This window comes from Amblyomma mixtum, chromosome 5 (assembly GCF_055824585.1).
Source record: "Amblyomma mixtum isolate Tamu chromosome 5, ASM5582458v1, whole genome shotgun sequence".
NCBI lineage: Eukaryota > Metazoa > Arthropoda > Arachnida > Ixodida > Ixodidae > Amblyomma > Amblyomma mixtum.
In genome coordinates, this window is record NC_143016.1 from 130,170,867 (window position 1) to 130,197,912 (window position 27,046).

The 27,046-nt window shown below is 43.1% G+C and overlaps 1 protein-coding gene across 3 annotated transcripts in view; it reads left to right on the forward strand.

Moving 5' to 3' along the window:
* The first annotated feature begins 778 nt into the window (after positions 1 to 778).
* AP-1sigma (AP-1 complex subunit sigma-2) overlaps positions 779 to 27,046 on the forward strand; it is a 29,734-nt gene continuing 3,466 nt past the window's right edge. The window contains exons 1-5 of one of the 3 annotated variants that reach the window (XM_089546034.1): positions 779 to 905; positions 1,864 to 2,042; positions 6,902 to 7,010; positions 10,568 to 10,705; positions 21,403 to 21,748. In XM_089546034.1, coding sequence (XP_089402160.1) covers positions 903 to 905; positions 1,864 to 2,042; positions 6,902 to 7,010; positions 10,568 to 10,705; positions 21,403 to 21,435 — 462 coding nt within the window. In that variant the 5' untranslated portion in view covers positions 779 to 902 and the 3' untranslated portion in view covers positions 21,436 to 21,748. Of the gene's footprint in view, positions 906 to 1,863; positions 2,043 to 6,901; positions 7,011 to 10,567; positions 10,706 to 15,180; positions 15,504 to 21,402; positions 21,749 to 27,046 lie in introns of those variants that run through there. The other 2 variants (XM_089546033.1, XM_089546032.1) reach the window with 2 other exon arrangements.

Here is a 27,046-nt window from a genome sequence, read left to right on the forward strand (position 1 = left end):
AGAGGAACGACTGACAAGAAAGACTAATGCTGCAGTCATAGAGTTAATATAGGACTGCAGTGCGCGTGAGAAATGCTGTTAGAAGTCAACTGCACCAAACACCACGAATAAAAGCCCATTCAGGCTTAATTTGCTACAATACGAAGCAGTACATGACAAGCTCCGTCGAAAAAGCAGTACCGTACATATTGGAGGCGCTAATGCGAACCATCCGAACACCGACACCTCACCAGATAGTAGCCTAGCCCTCGCTCCGGTTTTGTCTAAACATAATTCAATAAAATGGTCACTGCAAAGTCAGCTGCCTGGTGAAGGTTTCCATCTATTCTTTCTTAAATTTATCCCCCATTGATAGCATAACTTGGCCTTGAGCGCGGGACATCCTGTCGTCTGCTAGTGTCGCTCCATTGCGATGCAATGGGCCCTTATTTTTGAAACGTCTTTCCCGAAGACTTCACTGGTCTCCTCACTCAGTTGGCGGCGCAAAATGTAGGCATTGTCATGGAAAAAAACGAGAACGGCGAAAAGACAAAATGCTAAATGGAAAAACAAAACTGGAACTGAAAAACCGTGCACTGCCAAAAGCTGACTTCCGGGACAAGGCCGCTTACTTTCGGTGGCTTCACTTTCGGGCCATGGAGGATTTTCCTTCCTCCAAGCATGGAGGAGTTCTTTCCTTCCTCCATGCCTCCAAGTTTCGGGCGCTCAATGCGCCATCCAGCTTCAATGGTGTAGCATACGTGTGATCATCATCAACAGTAGGTGTATCCCAGAATTCTCATCGAGTGCAAATGGCAGCTTGACAGGAAGTAGCTGTCGAGCCGGGCGTTCTCGAACGAATTGCGTTTGTAAATGTTTTTGCATTATATACGACTGGAACGTTTTCTAAAGTCGAACGCAAGATGGTAAGTACAAGCATTAACTAGTACGGATCTCGTTATAGCCTTGTAGGAGCATGGCTGTTCGAATGAAATTTCGTGTGATAAGCCGAAGCACCGAAGTTCGTGGCGTCCCCAAATGCTTGCAGATGTTTTCCACAACGATGCTTGGGACTTGAGGCTAGTCATTAAAAAGCGCTGACCTCGTTAACATGCGAGTTAATAAGGTAAATCTGCGGGGGATCGAACGCCACCTTTAATGGGGTGGTTTCGCTTAGATTGTGTGTGTGACGACGTTCGAGTTTGGCGTTAGGACCGTACTTTCGGAACTTTTGGAGCATTCTGCGTAGAGTGCGCAGTGAAATGAGGGACGTTGGTAAGCATGTTCTCGAGTTTTTTTTGCAAGATGACCACTACTTCCATGTTCCTTTTTTCAAACAATTTTTGGTCTAAAATTCGGTCTGAAGGGAATATTTTTGAGTTTTCAGGGAATTTAAAGGATTTGCAAAGAAGTGAGCAGAATTTTTTTGGTTCACCAGATGACTCAATAAATTACTGGCGTTTATATGTGACTCTGGAACTGGTGCCTCTGTAGACTCTCAGGTTGGCTGCCTAACATTAATAGAACAAAGATGCAGTTCCATCTTGCATCTTCACAGTGTACCCTACACCTTGTCTTTCATCTATTCTTTAGTCATGAAAGATGTACTTAGCCCATGCTTCCATATTGGTGGCTGTATTTCAGTGAAGAACATGAGAATTTTTACAAAATGTGTTGTGGTAAAAACAATAAATGCTGAATAATTTTTAGTGGAATAATCACATTTAGCGTGCTTCCTCATGCTGAAAGATAACTGTTCCTGTTACTAACAGTAACACTTTATTCTCTCTGTGTTCTTTTCAATGCTGAGAGCACTGTGACCCTTGAAAAGCAGACATAGGTTGGCTGCTGAGTTTCTCACATTGTTGACGTGTGCTCTTTCAGATGCAGTTTATGCTGCTGTTCAGCCGTCAGGGCAAGCTGCGGCTTCAGAAGTGGTACATTGCTCATCCAGACAAGTTGAAGAAGAAGATCACTCGTGAACTAGTCACGACCATTCTTGCCCGGAAGCCAAAGATGTGTTCCTTCCTTGAGTGGAAGGATCTCAAAGTCGTCTACAAGCGGTAGGGCTCTTTGTGATTGTTTTGAGCCTGGTTTAAGCTTCTATCTATCTTGTTTAAAAAAAAAAGAACTGCATGATGCCATGCTTTGCATCACTGTTCTGCAAGGTTTATTGGTTTGTCGTGTTTCTGATGTATTGTTCTGGCACTTATCTATGCCATTATACTGGTTTATTTGAGCTGAAGTTGACTAGGTTTTTATTGGCTCTGTGGTTAAGCATTTATGTCAGTTAGCATTTTGATTAAGAATTAACTGGCACGGCTATTTTTTACAAACTAAATTTGAAGGAAGAACTGCCCATTAATAGACAGACAAGTCAAAGACAATTGTAGGCATTTTTTTTTATGCTGCCTTTCTTTCTGTACTGTATGTATTGCAATAATTTTCCTGAACACGTGCACACGGAAGATGTGCTCACTGCTCGGTGGGATGAAACACCGCTCTAGGAGTCAAGAAATAATATTTGGTACCTGTTTGATGCACACTTCTGTTGCGCTGTATTTTCCAATGAGCTTATGCTGCATACCTAGTGGAAACGTGTTCTGACTTTGACTCCTTATTGCTGAGATTTCCGTCACTGTAATGGGTACAGTAAAGAGTTTGCAAGGTTGTCATAAATGCTGCTTTTTATTTTATGCATTTCTATTGATGAGCACACCGTGGTGAGGCGCTTTTTTGTACCTTATAAAAATTAAAAGCTAGCAGAGCAGGCGCACTACTACTGTGCTTGTCTTATACCCATGCCACACGCGCACAAGAAATGGCAGTAAATGCTTAAGGCCTTAAGTTTGTTAATGCCATTATTTTCGGAGTTGGTGCTACACGTCCACTTTTAATGCCAGTATCGAAAGTGACGATGGCGATAACGCTTGCAAGGTAGTCAAAAGTTTCATCTTAATATAAACATTCCTAATGAGCAGAATATATCGGGAATGATGTTTAAATGTAATGTAAAAACGATTTTCCAGAAAATACGGCTGTTCCTGCTTTACAAGTCGAAAAAGTAGCCATAAACTCGCATGTCAGCACATAAGTCGAGAGTACCAGTCAATAAGGCTGGTTAAAATGGCGCTCTTCGCATCGAAAATGCGGTTTAGGTGCCTCATCTGGCTGAAAGTTAAGAATTAACCATTTTATAGTGGGCTAGGCAGTTGTAACTGACAAAGCTGCATGCTTTTCTGTGTGTGGAATGGGAACGAGAGTACACATTGCACGGGCGAATGAGTTGTGGCGAACTCAGTAGGTCGCGAATGGCAGTAAGGCTAATGCCATTAAATTTATGCGTGTGGCACCGCACGAATGCCATTAAAACTTAAGGCAGTAAGCACTTAATGGCATTAAATCTGTCCGTGTGGCACGGGTATTACACTACCACTGTCTCATCACACCCCTTTCTTCCCTACTTAGTTAATTTTCAACTTCGACCTAGTGTACCTAGTACTGAGCAGCCAGCTAGTTATGCCTAGCATGCCAAGAGTGCTGACCTTTTCCTGTTAAAACCAAATTTCAAACACTGAATTCAGCATACTTTTACCAGTTCGTTTCCGGTTTAAACCAAAATGTCTAAACCCTAGATACGACAAATGTCTGCTGCCTTGGAGATTCGCTGGGCATTCGCTTGGCACTTTGTTCCTTTGCGTCTAATTTTTTCACCTTTTTGCATCTAATTTTTTCACAGAACAGAGTAAAACTAGAACACTAAAACGAAAAGAAAAACACACGCGATGCTAGGAATGCTGTTTGCTACTATATTTGAAACTCCCTTGGATGTATGAGCTCCATATACTATAAAGACAGCAGAACAAAACAAAAAGAAAGAATAGTTTAGCACTGGCCTTAGCTGTGCATATGGGACCACTTGGAGTACAATATTTTGTAGGGTTATTTGTTTTCGGGTTTTATATTTTTTCTAATTCGGGGGGTAAAAATTGCGCGCTATTCTTCAACTTGATAATAGGGGAGAAGTTTGGCTTTTCGTTAAACATTCCTAAATTCGGCCGCTTTCGGGTGAAATTTACAAACAGTAATAATTTATTAGATTTTTTTTTTTCATCCGAAGGTAACAATTAGGGCTATGTTTCAGGCTGGTAAGTGGGGAAAAATCGGAGTTCTCAAGAAAATATTCCGCAGTTCGGCGTTTCTTCGCTAATTAATAATTACCGGCAGTAAAGAGCCTGGATCAGTCTTGGGACGTGAAACATTTTATTCACACGAGCTGGCAATCGACTTTTTACTCGTCCTTGTTAACATACCTAATCATCTGCATTTCGGTTTCGATACGAGACCTGTCCGGTCTTTGGAGGTATCTCAGCTGAGAAAACATTCTCTCAACATCACAGCTGGCATTAGCTGTGCATGACAATGTCAACGTGGCATTTGCTAGCCCGGGGTAGTATACAGTTGCGTCGTGCATGCCAGTAGTCCATGACACTTATTAGTGGGGCTTGCTTCCAGCAAGGACTGGTTAAGCACCTCGCGAAGCAAGTCTGCACGTCAGTCATGGAAATCAAGATAGGTCGGTAGTCATCAAATGACTGACTCAGCAGCCGTTTCTGGCATGGACCCAGTATGGCTTTCAATTTCGATAACGTCAACTGGTTTTCATCTTTGTCTGTCGGCCGTCTCTAGCCCACGCGCCAACTGTGGACAGAGTACTTCTGCAGGCACAGTTGTTACTGAAATCAGAGAAAAATTTGGTTTTATCCGATTTTTCAGGAACATGTTCAGGATGCAAAAGTCTGGTAAAATTGGGTTTTACTCGAAAATAAAGAACCCTAAATATATGGCATTGAAAACAGCACTGCAGAGCTTTGGTAACGATTACATTGAATGCCAGCATTGAATCATGGCACTGAATGCTCTGTTAAAGGGTCACTCAGGATGACCCCAATTTTTGTTCTTAGCGAAAATCTGTTCTGCAGCTCTTATTTGCTATGTTGATGTTTATCCAGCAGCTGAAGGCGCATTTATTGCTAAGTAATTTGGATTTAAAAATTTTCCCACAACTCAATTTAAACATGTGACATAAAGCAGAAAGGACTCCGTGATCACTGTTTGTAGGGGAATGGCAGTGTAGATTAGCCTCGGGGTTGCGTGTGAAAAGAATTGGCTCGATGCACTGCAGTCTGCTTGTGAAATTGGCTGGTGGTGGTGACACCTATTTTTCATTTTCTGAGCTATTTTAGCTTATAATATCTTCATTTTTACTGAAAGTCGCCACTTTATCGTCTGAATGGGATGATCTGTTGATGGAGGCTAACTTCAGTCCGTCCCCAGTGTTCCATTATTAATGTAGATTTTGTTGCTGAGGTCATTTCGTCAGACTGGCTTAGTTTTCTGCAATAAACAGAAAATATTAAGGCGAAAGCCTTTAATGCCTCGTTGTTGACAGAAGGTTGTCAGCCAGCAGAGGTGTCACGCTTTTCGGTTGGTCGAAATGGTTATGACATCAGAGCGCATGGATTCGCAGTAATGAGGTCACCCACGGATGCCTGATGCCCCGTTTTGGAGCACACAACAACTAATAAAATAGTTGTCGTCCGCTCCGACAAAGGGCGTAAAGCTTCCGTGGGTGACCACATTACATACCTCATTACTGTGAACAGAGCCTTGGATACAACCGAACTCATCGAAACAGATAGAGAGTCGTGCTAAAGAAGCAGTCAAAGGCAGCAGTCAAAGTGTGTAGTTGTAATGTGTAGTCAAATAAAGCACTAATACAGCACAAACAGTCTCGCAGTCAATGCCAAACAGTGCGCCAGGATTTCGCCTTGCAGCACTTTAGAGAGCCAAAGTGCCCCCTGAATTTTTGCTGTTCAGCTGTAGGGCTCAAAATTGAGTGCTTTGCACAGCTGATCTTACGTGCTAGTCTTTAAACATGAAGGCGAAGGACTTATTTCTCAAATTTAATGCATATCATCTTGCACGATACTCTGTTCTTGATATAGCACTGTGATGTGTGTATGGCTCCCAGTATTGTGTAACATCATAACACACGCTCAACACATTCATAAAATAAACGTCTTGATATGTAGTCTCTACACTTTGTTGGCGCATATGCCGCAGGATTAGTTGCTCTCTGCTGTGACATGATAGCTTGTCTGCTTGTTATGACAATATATATTTTTTTCTCTGTGGTCTGAAGTATCCATTCTGCAATAAGTTATTATAGTGTTGATAGGCAGAAATGAGAAAAATGAGTATGGAAACAGTGCCAGTCACAGAAAAGCAAACAAGCCCAGGTTTGAGCAGTATGACAGGCAACATCTTATTGTCACATGGCCAGTCGTTGCTCCCCAAGTTGTACCACAAGCATACTTTTTTTCATTTTGGTCTGAAGTCCCTTTGATACTTCTCAAGCTCTGGGCAGTATTAAAAATGGATTGAGTGTGAGCTGTTCGTTTCCTTTCATATTGCTGGTACATGTACATGCGTCATTCTTCAACAAGGTTAGTGCAAAAACAAGAGGACAAAGGAGAGCAACACTTAACACAACATTGGTGCTTCTACAAGTGGGCAACTCTGCCACAGTTTTTTGCGGAACTGTGTTCAAGGACTTTGAAGATTGTGGAGCACTAAAGAAGGGGGAATGTTCATCAGCATGGCTCTTTTTTTTTAAGTGAAGCAATGATGCCAATGAGCAGCTTTATTTGATTGTCACTGGGGAAGTTCACATGTACTCCTTCTTTTGTTTAAACTATGTGTGTGGCCGGTGGTGTCTTTTTTTTTTTTTTTCCATTTTTGCCTTGGCCAGCGGTTCCTTTGCTGTGTGGTTGCAGAATGATGGAGCAGCTATATTTGCTTCATTGAGATTCCATGCCTGTGTGTTCCTGATCACGCTCCCACGTCCTGTTGCTTGCAGGTATGCCAGCCTGTATTTCTGTTGTGCTGTAGAACAGGTGGACAATGAGCTGCTGACTCTTGAAGTAATTCACCGATATGTGGAGCTGCTGGACAAGTATTTTGGAAGTGTGAGTGCCTTTTCGTTGCCAAGAAACGTTTTCGCAATTTTGAAGTTGGAAGAGTGATTTCAGCCCATGTGTACTGCCCATTTTCTTCCATTTCTGTTCTAACATCTGCTGCCAAGGCATTGTGGAGGCTTTCTTTTGAATTTCATCACTTTCACATGGTTCAGCATATCATGAAGTAACTTGGTGCTGTGGAGGGAATCCTTGTACATCACTACGTTTATGCTGGTTTTTCATGACTTGGGTGTATGTTAAGGCATTGGAATGCACAGTTTAACCTTGTCATTCCATCCGCACTGCCAACTTTCTCATTATACTTCTTTGTGTGGCCTTGTGTAGCATTCCTTTTCTCATGAGGGGTTGGAAATTGTGCTTTTGACACGCAGCCCACATGACCAAGTGGGCTGCCCTAAGTCGTAGTGTTTTGTGGTATGGATTAACTCTTTCGCTACGCGCGGAAAAATGCACAATTTGGAGTGTACTGAAAGAAAATTTTTTTTCACAAGAACGAATACAACCAGCACATATTGCAATGCATGAAATTGTACCTTATTTGTTACACTTCTAAATGAAACAAACAGAAGAGTTGTGTGTGCAAAAGTAAATGAACATTTATTTGTGAAATTTGCTAAAAATACAAAAAAAGTAAATAGCAAGAACAAAAATTACCGGCTGCACTAAGCCCGAACTAGATTAGAGGAAAACTGGAATATACAAACTGTTGCACATGTTTATAGCTGCCATTATTCACAGTTTCAGCTATGAGAAAAATTTACTGCACTTTCCATGGCTTGTCAAGTCAGGAGTCATGACTATGGTGCCACTGTGAAGAGCAATCAGGGGTGAAGATGTGAAGCAGAGGTAGACTGACAAGTGCTTCACATAAGGTTTTATCTTTGTTCCTCCCTTGTTCTCTGATAGCCGAGCTTGCAGTTTCTTCTTTTTTTCATTCTTTTTGGTTGGTGTTGAATGGATTCTATGGGAGGATTGGGGACGTGGACTTCTTTTCCCTCATCATACCCAAAGGTTTCTTGAATGAGCTGCTCCCTGAAAGCCAGCTGATAAAATTTGGCATTTTAGGCAAGCTCTAAAACATCAGGATCGATGAAATAAGTTTTATCGATGTGGTTCAAAAGCCAGGACACTTTCCAAGTCTTTCCACTAGAAGCTGCTGCCACTGAATCATCTGGGTCCGTTACGTGCAAAAAAAACAAACAAACAAAAAAAGCGAGAAACCAAATTTTGAGAAATGATTTTTGATGGCAGAGGGCCAGAATAGACTATTCTGGTATTTCGGTAGAGATACAGTCGTGGCAGGTCAACAATTCCAATGTATATGATGATTCCAATGAACATCAGAATATCCAACAGATTCACGTCTTCCCATGAGCCGTCACGCCGAATTTGCTGAAAATCTTCATCCATGCATACTTATTAGTGTTCCCGCACACGGTCTTCATCATTTCCACCGTGAAGAGCATAAAAAAAAAGTCGAGAAGTCGAGCGAATCTCCGAGCGATGTGCTGATATGGATACCTAGCTGTCGTCTTGGTTGAAAAACTCGACGCGACCTTGAGCATTTGGCAAACTGTCTTCGCCATACGTTGTCAAGACCTTGAAGCACAAAAATAAACCACTGTCATCAATTACAAACCGTATGCACCGCAGAAAACACACAGCGAACGAAAACAGAACTTACGTGCAAGTACGCGCTGATGTTCCAGGCTCCTGAGGCGAAGTCTCGCTGTCGAAACCGAAATCCGACGTTTGTACATTGTTGCCCGACTAATAACCGCTGCTTTCGTCGCAAAAAACGAAACCGAAACCGGCCGACGTGCTCGGTGTCAGCTTTCGCTTTCGAAGAGCACGCGGCGACGCGGACGCCATTTTCTCCGGCTGACGCTGATGCGGCCGTTCAAAGTTTTTTCACGGCGCCCCCTCATGTCAAAACACTGAAACCAAGGCTGCAATCGAAAGAGCAGTTGTTGAGCTCGCTAACTAGATGGCGTAGCACGTCCACGACGCTCCAAAATGAGCTTTTTTGAGCGAGCGATTTGAATCGATCATATGCGAACGATGGCCTATGGCACGGTAGCGAAAGAGTTAAGCTGGTACACTGAGGACAGCTGCATGCAATTAATGTATTGATTAAAAATTGATTTTCTGGCTGTGTTTTTTGTCTGGCAGCGTAAGATGCGTTTAAAAAGGCGAGAAAATTGAATACAAAAATATTTACCTGCCACTCGATTTGAACTTGTGACATCTATGCTGAAGAGGACGTTTTGCCACTGTTCTGCATTTAATGGCAGTGTAGATTTTGGGATCCATGCCGAAAATTCAGTATTGATGCACGCAGTTTACTTGCAAAGTCAGCACTGATAGCACACACTCTTCATCACCTCTGCTGTGAAGAACGTCAAGAGAAAGTTGAGAGGTTGAGCGAATCTCCGCGCACCGCTTTGCAGCGATGCGCCTATATGGACACCTGGCTGTCGTCTTTGTTGAAAAACTCAACGCGACCTTGAGCATTTGGCAAACTGTCTTGGCTATACGTTGTGATGACCCTGAAGCGCAACAATAGACCACCCTGATCAAATACGAGCCGCATGCACCACAGAAAACAGAGTAAACTAAAACAAAACTTACGTGCGAGCACGCATTGACGTTCCAGGCCCTTGAGACGAAGTCTCGCTGTCAGAACTGAAATCCGATGTTTGTACATCATTGTCTGACTCATCACCGCTGCTTTCATCGCAAAAAGCGGGACCGAAACCGGCCGAAATGCTCGGTGTCTGCTTTCGTTTTTGAGGAGCGCGTGGAGATGCGGACTCCATGCTCGCCGGCTGATGCTGCTGCGGCCGTTATTTTTCACGGCGTCCCTTCATATTGTTACATTAGGCGGTGCATGCACTGATATGCGCATAGGGAAGGACGAAGAAGAAGCTCGTGAGTTTTGAAGACGACGACGGTCGAGCTGTGTCGGCTGGTGCCTGCAGTAAACACCTGTCGTTTGAAAGCCCTGTCTTTCGTGTCCGCTCTCTGCAGTCCCAAGTGGAACTACCCCGTAACAATATCAAAGCACCAAAACTACAGTCAAAAGATTAGTTAAGCAGCACATCCAGCCGATTTGAATCGTACAAATGTGTCTGATGGCCTGTGGCGTGGTAGCAAAAGAGTTAAGAGCAACGTAAGGTCCTGAATACAGATTCTCTGCTGACACGGAAGCTGTAGCTGCTCGCAGTATGATTGTTAGGACGGCTGTTTGTCACTGAATCAGCTTACTTTACCTCTTCAGGGGTAGGATGTGAATAATGTACCACGATCTTCTGTAGAAACGTATGACAGCTTTAACGACAGGCACTTGCGTAAACAGCAAATTGTGCCTAGAACAGTTCTGTTCGTTGTTCTCAGTTGAGTTGCTACTTTTATTTGCTAGTTTTCAGTGCTTTTCTCTCCACTACTGTGGCTGCCTGCTATTGTCTGGCTGCAAAGCAAGAAAAAATTTGGCAATGAAGAGCACACTTGAGCCTATGGCTACACGCACGTGGTGTGTTGTGCAGGTGTGCGAGTTGGACATCATCTTCAACTTTGAGAAGGCCTACTTCATCCTCGATGAGCTGCTCGTGGGTGGCGAGATGCAGGAGACGAGCAAGAAGAACGTCCTCAAGGCCATCGCAGCGCAAGATTTACTTCAGGAGGTGAGGCGGCCCTCGTCCTTGCCATTCTCTGTCCTTCTCCCGCTTCTTGCACCCTCCCTTCACAGTGGTTAGCAGACATGCTTTGGGTGGGGCCGAAGACCTATGTGCATCCGGGACGGCTGGGTGTAGGTGGCGTCCGAGACAAGTTATTTTGCTCCGCTGTTTCCTTTTTCCTAGCTGCAGCTTGTTATGTAGCTTGGGCAAGGGCTAGTTGGAGTGACATATTTATTTATTTATTTATTGGTACATACTGTCAATCCCATATGGGATTATAACAGGAAGGGCATAAGTTGAACAATCTAATAAATAAGCACAATAAGGCAAGCAAGCATAACAAAAAGGTAAACACTCAGCGTTGTGAGGGTAAGATGTTTAACAATAACTCAAGAATAGAAGTAAAGGTGTATAAACTTTCAAATGGACGGAACAGAGAACAGACACTGGAAGCCAATGAATCATCAATATTTTAAAAATAATAGGCAGAAATGGGAGGTAATGCAACAGAAGAACGTGTAGAAATGCGCACACAATGAACACGATCTGTGCCTGACTGGAAGGCGGGTACATATGCAAAAGTTCGTAACGCATTTATTCCGTACCCAGTTGGTTCGTACCCAGAATAGGAGCATGATGAGGTGCCCAGTCTTGTTTGTGCTGCTTCGTGTAGCTCTGTTTCCTGTAAACAACTTTGCAGTGCTTTCTATTCAAAACTGGCAGTGGCAGGTGCATTTTGGTTGTAAGCCGTCAGGTTTCCTTTTTTTTTTCACGGGAATAGTGGCTTTGCATTAGGACTACTACTTTAACTTAGCAGTGGCCATAGAGCAAGGCCAAGCAGTACACTGGGTAACCTTATAGGTAGCTTGAGTTACTGCTGTGGCATTAACTCACCAGCTACTAGTACTACTACTAGTACAGTACAACCTCGTTAATTCGAAGTCATCGGGACCGCGAGAAATCTTCGAATTAAGCGGGTTTTCGAATTAACCGAACACACCAAGAAATAAGACTTAGGCATAAAAATTTGTTGCAGGAACGTGTTACCTTTATTCGGCATATTTTGAATTACTACTGAAAGTAATCAGAGATGCTGGTTTGCCGTGTCCGGTAGTTTGCGGCTCCTAAGGTCATGCTCTCGAGTTGGTCAAATAGACGAAACATCTCTGAACTTCCACCGCGGCACTCAACAAAACTGCGGATAACGTTCAGCGATCCGATAACTTCACCAAGAGCAGGTGCTCGGGGAGGCTCGTCGGTGTCGTCGTCGCTATCGTCGCTGTCATCGCGCATGTTCGTACCAGCAGTGATCTCACCCTCCAAGTCAGAGTAGCCAGTCTGCTCTTCGCTCTCAAAGTTGATATACTCGGCGAAGCCGACTGCGTTGGACTCATCCTCTGCGCAGAGCACATTGATGCGGTCGCAATACTCTGCTCCTTCTTCGTCAAGAGTAGTAGTACATGTGTGGTCTGCATCGGCATCAACAGTGCTTTTACTGGAAAAACCAGCCAACTCGGTCTTCGAACAAGCGCTCTTGCCTGCTTCCTGGATCAAGCAGAATTTCCGCTGCAGCGTTAAAGTCTTGTACTTTGGCATTTCTTCACTGCTACGGTCACAAAGCTAGCACTTCTGCACAGTCCCGCCCAAAAAAACGGCACAGTAGCCGACCCCTAACCACAGCGCACAACACAAAGAAATGGCGCAGGCGAGACCTGCGCGGCGGTGGTGGCGGCGTACTTGCAGCGTCGGAGGCACGGGGGAAGAGTGGGCGAAGCACACCAAGGGATGGAATGGGGGCGAGGTCACGTGATAAAAACCGGTATGCCCGCCGTGTTGCAGTGAAGCACGTCTTCTCCTCTGCAGGCGCGTGTTTCGGTGGTGCGCGAGGCGCACTGTGGACCGATTTTTGTGCAGAGAGTGCTCCGGCTGGGGCGCTTCGCCTATAAATCATCGCTATTACTATGTGGCTTTGCCTCGCGGCTCCGTATGGCCGTCGTTTCGCCGGGTTTGCGGCGAAACATGGATCAGGCATTGCCGCATAGCAGTCCAAATTTTCTAATTAACTGGGCTGGCGCAAGCCGCCTGTTCGAATTATCCGGCCAAATTTACATTTAAAAATACGGGACCACAGAAAACCTTCGAATTATCCGGGATTTCGAATTAACCGAGTTCGAATTATCGAGGTTGTACTGTACTACTACTACCATGCATGAAAGAGTGAGGGTGTGCAGTCGTAGTGCTAGTTAGCACGAAACGGCAAGTTCCAGCACAGCACTATGCTGTTATAGCCACAAAGTTGGCCACTGAGCGCTCTTTGGAGTGTTTGCCCACATGTGAAACCGAATAAATGGCCCGGTATAAAAGTTAGTGCTGTGAAAAACGGATAAGTGCACAAGTGGGGTTGTCGTCCTGGCTGCCAGGTTTGCTGTCCCCGTGCAAGTGGCTGTGAGCCACCATGTAATGGCATTGTGTCATGCCGTGCCAGCGAGTGCAGTTTTCTTCCAGGTATTCTCTCTTGCTCAGTGCCGTAGCCTGTGCTCAAGGCCCGAGGGCAGTTGTTGTTGAGTGCAGGTGAAATCTGTTGTTTATTTTCCACTCCAAAGAGCAGGGATTGTTGGGAGAAAAGGGTGGAGGAAAATGTGGAGCTGTCTCTAGAGTAAGTAAACAGTGTGAAAAGTGGTTGTACCTAAGTAGCTGAATATAGTGCGCAAGACAAAAGTAGCCAAAAGCTGTGAGGAAAAAGTTGTCATGACGAGAGTGGCAAAGGACAGCGCCAGTACTCACCTCTTTCTCTGGCCTTATTCTAATTATGTTGCTGCTGTACAATGACATAGGGGGAAAAAAATGGGTTTCAGCTGTTCTTCTCTGAGACATTCTTCTGAGAAAGAAAAAAAAAAAGTTTCAGTTGGGCAGGGCAAGTAAACGTAATGCTCCTTTGTTGTATGTGGTTAATAAATGTGATGGTGATGGTAAAGACAGCAGTGCTTTGGAGAGTGAGAGAGTGTCATTGTTAGCAATGTAACATATAGACAACATAGTACGAACTATGAACTATCTGGTGCTTATTCATTATGACTATATGTCCCTGGTCTACATGTCAAGAAAGGTACTAGTAGCAGTACAGTGTAGAGAGGTACACTAGATTACAACAGAAACAGTCTAAAGGCCTTCCAGAAATGCTCCTCATATGTAGACACACTTGCTTTGTTGAAGCAGTCAAGTCTATATATTATGTTTCTCAAACCAGCATATCCACTTTGCTTAAGGTACAGGAGGCAAGGTTACAGATCTATAAATAATATATACATGCCAGTCACGCTTTACTAGTATCATGCCGGGGGTCTCACATAGCCTTGTTTTATTTGATAGATGAGCATTCTTTTAATTAGCTTGGTTGCAGAGGGTATGGATATACTAGATTCTATTGGACTCATCTTACAGCAAAAAGATAAGATTCTCTTGTGAAGGTGTATGCAGGGGGCCATTGGGGCTGAGATTACTAAATGCCACTTCTCAGCAATGGGGTAGCTTCAGCTTCACTCACCACAGGGCAGCTGCTTTGGTTAGTAAAATTTTTTTAGCTCCCTCCCAGTTCTTCGTTCGCGATGGCCGGTTCTCCGCTTTTTGTGCAGTGCCATTGGGTATCGTTCACGTGTGCTCACTGGTCTGCTAAATGAAGCTCTCTACTTTCATTGGCAGTAGTTCCTTTATACACTTGTGTGTGTATGAAAGCGGCACATTTCATGCGAATAAGTTTTGTGTTCTTGGAAATTTTTACTGAAGTGGTCTTTCCTGGATGACAGCTTGGAGTTGTACCATTCGATGCTGGGTCTTGCTTAGAGGGCGGCATTGATAGGGGACATACTAGAGAGTGGGTGGCACAACACACCTCTTGTCTCCATGCTGTTTCCCCAATTTGGTCTTTTCTGGTTCTGTCTGTCTGGTAAATTTCTGTATGTCCAACAGTTGTGTGCCAAAGTTAAGAGTGTGTTGCAAAAATGTGAAAGTTTTGAAAACGAGGAATACTGGAGAAGGCAACCTGAATGTTGGAAGCCAAAGAAAATCTATGCTTGGCGGCAGAACTGGTGGCCAGCTGAGTTTATGTATTTTTGGTGCTCCGTGGCTATGCAGACGTAACTGGCTTAGCATTTACAAAAAGGGTTTGTTGTTTTGACAACATAAAAGGAGCATTACGTTTAAGTTTAGAATTCTCTCAGATTTTTTGCACGCGTGCACCAGGTAGTTTAGAGGAACCCGACCTTGTCAGTGACGTGTTAGCTGATCGAAAGCATGCAAATAGCTTTGTACTTGTAGAGGTGAGGTGGTTTTTAGGTCCGCTTTGCCAGAGGGCACTGTTTGTAAGCGTGCATGTGAGTGTATGTGAGAAGTTTGTGGACTTTTGTCAGTGTTTTGTACCATTCAGCATAGCTGTGCGCACAGCGAGGTGCTAATTGTGTTTCTCTCCTGTCCTCCTCCCAAAGGATGAAGCCGTTGAGAACGCCCTCAAAGAGTTTGGACTCATATGAATCTGATCTGTGTGCTTAAACGGTGGCAGCAGCGTCGCTGGTTCTTTCCTGCCTCGAAGCTGCTCTTTTCCTATCTTTCCCTTCTTTTTTTTTTTCCGCATCACTGGACTCTCTATTTTTCGAAGCATCTCTTTTTTTTTATACAAGCCGTAGCATCAGTGTGGCATGGTTTTGTGGCACATTTTTACGCGAGTTGGAAGGGGCACTTTATCGAACAAATTCATTGCCCTTCTTATTGCCCATTGTTGTGTGCCTGGCAGTAAAATGCAAGAAAGAGATCTGTTTTTGAGTTTTTTTTCCCCCCCAGGCCATTTTTTCTGTCTTTTCCGAGTTTTGTGTGAGAATGAGTGGGAGGCTGCAGAATCGGTTGCATTTCTCAGCTGAGCGATTGTGCCACCGAGTGGGTAGGGGTATGCCTGCCCCCCCCCCCCTCTGCCTGGAGTGGCTTTTCTTTTGCCTAGAGACTGCCTGGGGCATTCTGTGTGCGTACCTGTTGCCCAAGTGATGTCGCTCCTCCTGTCTGGTGTGTGTGTAAACGCGTGTTGGCGCATGGCGTATAGGAGGCGGTCTTTCTTTTTTTCTTTTCGCTCTGCCTCTTTGCTGCTTTTATTGTTTTTCAACAACTTTGTCGACCGCAGTTGTGTGTGTGTACCTGGAGTCTTAGTTGAATCGGATTTGCCGTTTTTGTCTTACTGCATTAATTCTCCTCTGTCACTCACTCTCTCTCCTCATCTCTTGACGTAATAGATGTTTGTGCTAGCCTAGCTTTGTGACCCTTGTTTTGGGAACACAGGTTACACAGACAGTTTTGTCTGCACTTTTTTTTTTTTTTATGGAAGTACTGCATCCGCTTGTCCTGCATTACTGCTGAATCACCTTGGCGGTGTTCTTGTGACGTTGCTCTGTTGTTTTTGTGACTTAGGAGGGTTTTTGTGACTTAGGAGGGCAGCCATTTTTGCCCCTGTCTGCAAAGGTATTATTACACTGGGCTGCTTTGTGGTGATGGTTTAGGAGCATGCGGGCATAGGAGAAATGTTTAGGCAAGCACGGATTAAATGTGCACTCATTTATTCAATGTTCAGCCAACTATTGCAGTCTATGTGCAGTCAAGCCCACTCGTAATGGACCTGACTGTTAGGCAGTATTCATTCGCTCTTTCCCAAAGTTTGCAATGAGTGGCCTTAAATTAACTCATAGGCTTTTGTAAGGCATGAACTTTATATCGTTGTACCAGCTATCAAAATGAAAATAGCTGGAGGGGGTAGCATAAAAAAATTGAGCTGTGAGAATGGAAAATTCGCTGGGAGGGTTTTGGACACAATTCTCATAGGAATTGCCTGATTAACAATCAGTGGTCGAGGTTTTCCCTCTGGTGAATGTTACCGGTCATGAAGGTATACTTACATGCACTTTTTGTTTTCTTACACATGGCACTAATTCACGAGCCGTCAGTGTACGCAAGTTAGGCATTTTAGTCGCGTTTTTGTAAAGCTGCCCACTTTTAACTTGGCTGAAAGACAGCAGAAACAGTTCACTAACTCAGATCTTGTGGCTAGTCTCTGTTCTGAGACACCTGCATTTTCAAATCTATCATTTTTTGTATACGATGGAGGGGGGAAGCAGCTTTTGTTACTGTGATAGAGCCATGCTTACAAGAACTGTTGATTAGCGTTGTTAGCTGTAGAATCTGAATTAGGCTTTTTGAGTGGTGTTGTAGTGGTGTACGTTCCACATTGATTGAGTTGTGCAAGCTTCCATGGATGCGAGTACATGCTACTTAAGAGTAAAGTAACGCATGTTCTGCTGATACAGAAGGTCAACATTAGGATGGTCACATGGCTGTCAAGTGCTGAGCTGTGCATGATAGCTGCAGTCTTCAGCGTATTAAGGTTTTTTGGCTTATTCAGAGATGCTGTGTACACGTTGGCTGCCTGGACACAGGTGCACAATCATTGCCCACCTTTTAAGATTATCCGTGATGTTTCCGTTTCAACAGTGCTGCTGCTGTTCTTAGGCGTATTCTGACAGCCTTTGATTTGGTCCCATCTCAGGCATATTATTAATTGCTTGCACTACATAGCCGGTACCTTTGGGTATGTGTGTGTTGTACCAGAACCGTAATTCAAGAACATCGTCTTTCTGAGAAGCAATATAGACTAAGCAATACGTGTCAATACTTGCTCTTAGAGTGCTGTTGGCATGCTGTTTTCAAATGGGTACCAGCTTTTGAGGGTACTAGTTGGAGGTAGTGGTTATTTACAGAGTGCGAAAGTAAAAACAAAAAAACGCTGCATATAGGACAAGTGTCCTGCCAAAGCAGGAACCATGGATGGACAGGTTTTGTCCTTGAAAACCAGCTGAAAACCTCAGCCATGTTCGTTATCCTTCAAGTTTTCAACCTAGAAAAAAAGAAAAAGGGTTTTTGAATGCCTCTTTGCAAAGGCAATGATGATAGTACTCAGCCATATATATATACACTTGTAGCAGTGACATTTTCCCGTGTCAATTCAATTGATGTGGTGGGGCCTGCTATTGTCTAACCTAGTCTAGTGTTACAAGGGGAAGGTAATTTGTATTACTGAAAAAAAGTTGCACTTATTCCTGCATCACAGTTAAAAGAATGCAGTCTGAATTTCATTGGTGACAGTGGTTGTTGGTGCATACTTTATTGGAGTGGATCATTGGTAGCACACATAGAACTTAGCCATGCAGTGTCTGATGTCACTGGTGGGCTTTCGTAAGGTGTTGCATTCCTTTATGGCTCTTACAGTGGGAAGCGTCAAGCTTCTGTTTGATATGCTGCCAATTCAGTATTGGCTCATGCAACTTTGACTCCATACACTGGACAGGTTTAGTTTTACTGCTGACCATGTTTCCAGTTTCATCAGATTTGTTTCACAGAAACTTCATAATGCTATCTTTGCGCATTATTTTGTTTATGCGTAAACCTTCTTCAGAGGCTGTGATGGCTCAAGCTTGAGCTTGTGCCTGTATACTAATTACGCATTTCGTGTTGTCTTGGATCGTGTTGCAGATAAGTTCAGCTTTTTTGGTGTGTGCAGAGGCTGTGCGGTATTTACGAGCAGCATCTGCCATGGTGCTTTCTCCGCAGCAATTTATATGGCGAGCAGTGTTATTTATTAGTGATGAGGGATTATTTAAAGAGTGACTATACCACACGATAGTTTAGTATAGTTCCTGTCAATATCGAGCATTATCGATACAAGGAATAGAAAAATAGCCCGGTGACATCTCTCTGGAAAATTTCTCTTTGATCTTTCCAAATGTTCACAGGAGAATTAAAATCAAGAAAGGAAAACCAGTGAACATTTCTGTATACATAGCTGACATTGCAGTGAGACTATCTCTTTGTGTGATGAGTTTCATAGGCTTGCATTCGACCCGCAGCGAACAGTGGCTGTGCTCTTCTGTAATATCGGTTCACCAGAAAAGTAACTGTAGTCATAAAGCACTTGTAGACAATATATATATAGTCTACAGTTGTACTCTGTACCTGTACTTTAAAGGGTCATTGTTACAAATGTGGGGATTGAGAAGTTTCGTCCATAATGACAATCGTTTTGCATCACGATTATTATGGTTTCTCATGATGACGTTGGCGTGTTAATGCTAGTTGCCGGAACAGTTGAGCTTTTTTCTTTTCTGGTCACTGCATCTTCCATTTACATTTGCTAGGGAGCAGGTTTCTTTGAAAGCCTCGTAACGTTGCTGTGATAGAATCAATCTGTGCTCCCTCATTCTGAGGTCTGAGCTCCATTTGAGAGACTCTTTTTTAAAATTGTGCGGCATGTTGCCAGTAACCTTATGGTGGTTGAATTCTCCTGTTGTTTGGCTTTAACCCTTTCACTGCCAGGTTTTTTTACTCACATCTGCACACACCCTGCCTGGTTTTTTTTGCATGTTAGTTTCCTGGAAATTTTCAGCTAGTAACGCAGTAAAATGCTCTGCAGGACATGTAGACATGTTTATTAAGGATAATCTTATAGATATTAGTTGTAATGAATCAAATCTTCCGGCACCAATCGTGCCTGTCGGATTTCCTCTTCTTACGCTGATTTTTCGGTGAAAGGGGGACTTCATCGCTGTCATCACTCGACAAGGCACTTAGGTTGGCTCCTTCCTCATTCTCTTTATCATTGAACTCCGAATTCACAAGGAATTTTGAATTTCTTCGTCCGTCAAAGCGCGGACAAGTGTGCCACATAGCCGCATGGCTGCTGTGCGCAGACCAAAACGAAGTGACTCGGATGTGGAAACATGCGCCCCATCTGTTGTTTAAAATTTACCCTACAAGATCTATGAGTTTACGGAGTCTCTCCATAGATGGTGCTACATGTTTGCATAGTTTGTTTTTACACGAGTATTATCAAGAGCGGCAGGGGGTGAGTTAAAAAGCCAAAACGAGTTAACTCGGGAAAGGCAGGGGGTGTGCATATGCGGTAGCCCGAGTTATCTCGGGAGTGGCAGATTAAGGGTTAAAGAATCCCAGCCGAGATGGCATCGTCAGCTGAGATGGCATCGTCAGCTGTTTGACTTTCAGGTTTTATGAAGGAAAGGGGAATGAGGGGCTCGTTATAAATATGAGAGAAGCCAACAGCCACAGAAACCAAGGAGCACAGGGGATTTTTTTTTTTTTTTTGTGGTGTTGATCAAGTAATAATATTACTGAATATGTTGTCGCTTAAAGCTAATTGATTAGAAAAGCAGAAGAAAAAACAACCACATGCCGCCGGTGGGATCCGAACCCACGACCTCCGAATTACGCGTCCGGTGCTCTACCTCTGAGCTACGGCGACGGCTGTCAATCTGCTTCTGCTTTTCTAATCAATTAGCTTTAAGCGACAACATATTCAGTAATATTATTACTTGATCAACACCACAAAAAAAAAAAATCCCCTGTGCTCCTTGGTTTCTGTGGCTGTTGGCTTCTCTCAGGTTTTATGAAGGCGATTCCAAAAGTAGGACTAGTTTACTGAAAGTGACAATTCTAACTGTTAGTGCTAGCTAGGGTTTTGATCTAGAGCAGGGGTTCTCAAACTTTTTGCTTGGAGGAACCCCAAAAGCCTTCAGTAAGTTCCAGGGAACCCCCCCCTGCTTTCACTTACCAGCAATGTTGTCGAGTGCATTTTTGCAAAGAGAGAGTTGCAAAAGTTAAATGTTTATTGCACAGATTAATACAAATACTAATGTGATGGGTGGTACTGCTTCCCTTTTAAGAGCAAGTCAAAGCGTGTCTCAGTAGCACTCAGAGCCAGTCTCATATCAGCTGCTGGGTCAGGGCCGGTGAGGGTTCTCGCGGAACACGAGAAGACAGCCCGCGGAACCCCTGTGTTCCGCGGAACCCAGTTTGAGAACCCCTGATCTAGAGTGACATTGAAGAACATGACAGCGGCTAAGTGGATTTTTCGCATTATTAGAATGCTTCAAAGTTGTGAAATTTAGTTTTGCCAACTTATGCTATATCCGGGGAGCTGTAATACTTCTTATTATCCGACATCTAGGAGCATTGTGTACACTTGCCTTCAAAGTTTATGCGAGGCAATATCGGTGAATAAAAATTGTTGCGTTGCCATTTTTCCATGCATCCTGGAATAGATATATTGAGCCTAATTGTTGCTGCGCTAATTCCACAGTGCGCAATTAAATCTCAAGCAGTATGCTTTGGATGTGGACAGACTCACCTTCCATAACCTTTTTACAGTGGGTGTACATGCTGTTACATGTGGATGTTTTCCTGGCTGTCCTCTCGCGTAATGGTGTCGTGTACGTGTTGCTTACCTTAGGGCGGTACAGTTTGCGTTGATTAGTAGGTAATGCGCTTGTCGCCATATCTGCTCATGTATAAGAAATTTTGTTTTCGTTTCCTCCTGGCAGCCATACAGATGACATATTTTGCTAATCAGCTAAGCATAGCCATTAATCTTAGGCTTTGTGCAGTGTACTGTGAGGCAAATATGGGAAGAAAAAAAAACTGGGAAAAGGAGAAAGTATATTTTATTGCATGCCACACTTTTTCCGACACATTTTCTGGGTGTACTGGGAGCTAACACGCCTTTTTTTTTCTTTGTGTTTGCAGCTTTTTTTAACAACGGCTGCCTTGTCATTTTCTTTATTTTTCTTTTCTTCCTTTGCCCCCCTTCCCCACCCATCTTTAAGGATGAGATGCTTGAGACTGGCGTGCAAGACTAACATCGTGTGTGCTCACACATCCCCTCCTGCATTTTGTAGTCCGAGCTTGCTTTTGTGCTGAGTAACACTGCCTCCCCCCCTCCCCTCACCCCTGACTTATTTTCTGCTCTGTACTATGTTGATTGACATTTTTGTCCGGTGAGGAGTGGTAGCTGAATGCCATTTTAGTGAAATGGATTGAAACTCCGGAAGCATGAATACTACATGTGGTGCAATATGCCATTTAAGGGGGTATGAGGGTCTTAAAAACTTTAATATATCTTTCTGAAACTGAGCACCTACTTATATCATTGAATGCTGATTCCGAATATGCATTTAGATTTCAAATATCTCAGCTGGAAAGAAATATATGGCAAAATAAAATATCCTAATTAGGTCATTTCTTACGGGCCTTTTTAGTAATTTCCAGTTAAGGAAAGATTTTTTGAGAATAAGCGGACATTTGTAAAGGCCCAAAGCATGTCCTAAAGCTAACAAAATGTCTATAAAGTCAATTTGTTGATCATAAATAACAAAGTTTGAAAGAAAAAATGATGTGCTTGTAATTAGCCCACACTTGACCTAATTGCTAATATATCATGTTTAATGGAAAAAAGAAAGCTGTAGGATGTACAGTGGACCTTTTAAAATGCCTGCATATTCTTAGAACAGCTTTCTTTAACTGATAAATTACTATAAAGGCCCATAAGGATTGGCCTAATTGGGATGTTATTTTGCAATAAATTTTCTTCCAGGTAAGATATTTGAAATCTAAATGCATATTTGAAATCAGCATTCAATGATACACCTGCATGCCAAGTTTCAACAAGTTATGATGAGAAATGAAAAGCAAGTTTTTGAGACCCTCATCCCCCCTTAAGGCTTATGTATTCTTTAGCTCTTACGAAGGTTCTCATTTGCTGGTTGAATGATGGGGAACCCATTTAAATAAAATGGCATTTGGCTAGTGCCCCCCCCCCACTAGCTGGCCCCTCATTATTTCATTTTAATAGTTTCAGTCATATTTTCTGTCAAGCAGGGAGTAGTTAATTAAGTGTCGTTATAGTTATATGACCAGGGACGTAATTTTTGAAGAAAAGCATTGGAAAAATGTTCTCGCATTATATTTTTTGGCCAGAGGTGTGAAACATTTTCTTTGACTTTCCGTTTGCACTTTGGGTCGGTGGGTTTCGGGTGAACCTCCTTTAATTGAAATGTCATTTACGTGTCATTCAGTGATGGGGCAGCTGCAGCTGAGGAAGTGTACAGGCGGCATGCTAAGGTCTTAGTGGTAGTAATAGTGGTATTAATGATCATAATATACCACTACAATATACAGGCATAGATTTGCATACAATTTCTGTACGAACCCTACGCAAACATTTCATTAACAATCCTTGCTTACAATAACAACTAAAAATGTTATCTTGCTTTTTGTTATTTACCTCTTCTGACTATCAAGTGTGCGTGCATTAATTTTGAATATTGTGCTTTCTGTGAGTTTTTTTTTGTTGTTGTTCTATCGCTGCCTGCTTTGTAGGGGGGCTGCGGGCTTCAGTCAAGTCGCTTGTTGTCAAGCGGCTTTTATCCGCAGTCTCCCCCATCACTGATGGAAATAAACAAATTATTATTATTATTATTATTATTAATATTAGTATTAAGCTTTGTTCACACACAAGCATAGCCTTGGTAGTTGTGTGAGGTGCAACAAAAGGCGAATGACCCTTTTTTACCTGCATGTGCAGTGTCGTGCGATTACTTTCGAAAAGTAGTGCAATGCAAAGCGAACAAAGAACCTACCTCTATCCTGGGTGTAGAAAATATGAAGGTGGACACAAATATGAAATCTGCCGCCGCGGTGGCTCAGTGGTTATGGTGCTCGGCCGCTGACCCGAAAGACGCGGGTTCGATCCCGGCCCCGGCGGCTGAATTTCTATGGAGGAGAAATTCTGGAGGCCCGTGTGCTGTGCGATGTCAGTGCACGTAAAAGAACCCCAGGTGGTCGAAATTTCCGGAGCCCTCCACTACGGCGTCTCTCATAGCCTTAGTCGCTTTGGGACGTTAAACCCCATAGAGTTTCTTACTATTACCTAGAGGGAAAGCTGGCAGCCTGTCTATGGGAGTTTGCATGGAGACCCCTCGAGACCGCTTCAGCCACCATGGGCACTCAAAGCATCATGGGGCGGTGAGCTACTTGTTGCGGAACTTCAACTTTTGGCCAAAAAATAATGCAAAAATAAGCGCTATTCGATAATCAAGAATGTCCTAACATTCAATATTCTGTCTGTAAATTGCAACAAACGAGCAGAAAAGCATTTAAGTGCAAAGTTCGCCCAAAATAAGGCATGGCTAGCTCTCCTATTGGCCCAGTGATGAACACTACAAAAACTAATATTTCGTAATTAACAGGCGCACTTTTAAAAGTAAATATGTTTTCGAAAAAGATGTTGTTGCTTGAACACTATAAGAGGTTTTTAATGGCATTTCATAAAAGTAAAACCTTTTATTGGCATCGTGTGTCGTCGCGTTTTCACTACTATAGGTTTTGCACACTGCGTTCGCGCGAAAGTCGTCTGCGCACACACGAACAACGTTTTCGGAATAAAACGTCTTAGTAGTGCCACTCTGTGTTGCCAAAAAACTACGACTGTTTCGCAACAAGTAGCTCACCGCCCCATGATGCTTTGAGCGTCCATGGTGGCTGAAGTGCAGCGCCGCCAGCTTTCCCTCTAGGTAATAGTAAGAAACTCTATGGTTAAACCCCATAAACTAAACCATAAACTAAACAAATATGAAATGAAACCAGCACATATCTGGTACCATATCTGTTTTACCATTTCTTCATGGTCATTTTCATGTCGTTTGAACTTATTGTTTGCCAGGGTGCTTGTTTTGTTCGAGAAAGAAAGTGTCCACTGCAGTATTTTCAAGCCTCCTTTGAATTCAATTTGCGTAAGCTTCGAGTGCCAGTTAATGCCAACTTGGATTAGTATAGGAGCTATGAACAGCATGAGTTTTACAACAAAAATCATCACTGGGAAACTCTGCAGCACAGTGAAAATGTTAGGGGATCACAAGCAAGCTTGTCACTTATACCAGCGCCTTGCTTACCGTTACAATTGTTTTCGTAACATGTGCGGCATGAGTTTTTTTTTAAATACTTTCCTTGGTGCTTCTCAACCACTGTGCAGTTCCTCAGCTGCGGTGTGTTTGGCAGGTTCTGCTCAGGCTTTGTACGACTGTGTACGTGTCGTTTGCAGAGCTAAATGGACCATTTTATCATTAATCACAGTATGTCGTCGCATTCACACTGCGCTGTCATATTCTGGTACTGGTTCCTAGAGTCGGGATATGCAAGAACAAAGAGCGCATTTTTTTTTTCTCCTGTGTGTTTTGGCACTCTGCCGATTTTGCTTTAGATTAAATGCTATAAATGCGACCGAAAAAATCTTGTGCGTTCTTGTCAAATCTGGCTTTAATTTCGGAGGGACTGTGCATATTTGCTCCTCTTAATAGTAGTAGTAGTATTAGTAGCAGTAGTAGTAATTGCTTTTTTTTATTCAGCACTGTCCTGTGCATTGTTTGCTTGTCCCCCCAAGAGGCATAAAAATGTTGATCAATTTAAATTAAGGCGCCATTTACCCTTTTCCTTTGTCATAGGCCTGCTTTTTTGGCCACGACTGCGCTCTTTTTCCTTGCATCTAAATTTTTTAGCACATTCATTTTGCAGACATATGTTGTTGCTTGTTTGCCTGTACAATGTGGGCCTGTGTTAAGCATGTAGTGATGACAATGACCAACAGGTGGCATGAGTAGAAAACTTGCCCATTCATTTTGCACGTTTTTATTCAGGACTGCCATTTGTAGTGACTCTCATTTTTTGGACTCCTTGCGTGTCCTTAACTATATTAATTTCACATGGTTAATATATGCCACACATGCGTTACTCATGACTCGTCTGCACGCAGCCAGTTATAAATGACACGAAAACAGGCTACTTCAAATGTAATACTAAGCCATACTATTCGTTGCAGTGCGGAGGCTGTTGTGCGTGCTTTTAAGCACTTTGGGAACCTCAGAATACAGCAGAATCTTCTGTTATTGTTTTGCGTTCTTGTGCTTATGTTGCCCACATTTTCTCTGTGACTTTGTTGTCATTGCCTGGTGGACTGTATGTAGTTACTATGTTACGTTGTCGAACATATTTGCAGGCTAGGGTATGAGTATTTCTGTTCCCACTCATTTGTCTTACCATGACAATCTTTTTGTGGTGTAGGCGTATTTAAAACATTCTGTTTTGCAGTAATCTAGAGAAAGGGTGTTCCTTCTTTCTTCAAGTAAACTCATGTTTGTTGCCATGTAAAATGAATAAAGCGGACTCGTTGTTGGAACCAGTTAGCTGGCAGCTGCAGAGATATTGCTGGGACTTGCGCTTGTTGAACTTTTTAGGTTGATCTGCCGTCTGCAGTTTGATATGGCTTTGTCTGTCCAGGGTCATTCCTAATCGTGACACTGAAGTCATTCTGCCGATTGGCGCTAAACCCGATCCATTTTTGCATACAGTTAGCATTGGATGTAATAGGCAGTGGTCTTGAATGCACACTTTGTAACTTTGTACAGTGTGCATTCAGTATGGTTTATTTTAGGTAGCTTCCTGGAATGCTGTCCGAGCCTAAAAATTAAGCTGCTATTTAATGCTTGCGACAATCATTGCAACAACAATACAGCCCTGGTAAACAAATTCTTTGCTGGTGCTATGTGATGATAGGGCTTTACAGCTGAACACAATCTCTGCTACTCAGTAATGCTCCAAAACAACCCAATCCTCAGTATTGAGCCACTTTGCACTTAATAAATACAGCGTCGTGCATGTTTGTAAGCAGGCGTGCTTCAATCATTTCTGGTGCTAATTTTGAACCTTTGGGCTAATGGATGTTCAGGTTGCTTAGAGCGTGACATCGCGGCGTATTGTTAAAGATTGTTGGATTGTATAACATGCTGCAAGTCTTGATCCTACGCCTCAGTATTTTGAGGAAGTTTGATTTCGTTTCGCTGCTTTGTGACGTGTCAGCGATTGTTGGTTCAGAAGTGCGCTTGTGTGTTTTCACAATAGTCGGTGTTTACTTTGCCCTAAACTTTGAGATATCTTTCCTGTAGGTATCCGGTTTCCGGAAAGCACTTTTGTGTGGGGCATGGAATTTTTTTTTAATATATATTGGACAACTTAATGTGCATGCAAATCTGCGCTTATATTTTTACTCAGTTTTCTCTGAAATGCAAGGACTAAACCCACAGTCTAATTTTTAACCGTGTGGCGATTGGTTCCTGGTAACTGATAGGCTGAAGCAGCTTAAAGGGAGGATGTGGGGCGGAAAATGTGATTTTGATTCCTGGATTTTTATTACACAAGCTTCATAAACTAACAGGGAACATATCTTTCAAGTTTGCTCATGATCTGCGCAGTAAAAATTTATACAATTAAATGTTTTCTCCCGTGACTGGTTGCGTGCAAGGGGTTGCTGTCAGTACCCCAAAACGTTGTTTCTAATGCGTATCACAGTGGCAAACGGGCATATCACAGTTTTTTCTTGCCTTTTGGTTCTTTTCAGCCATTCTTTCTTAAGACTTAGAT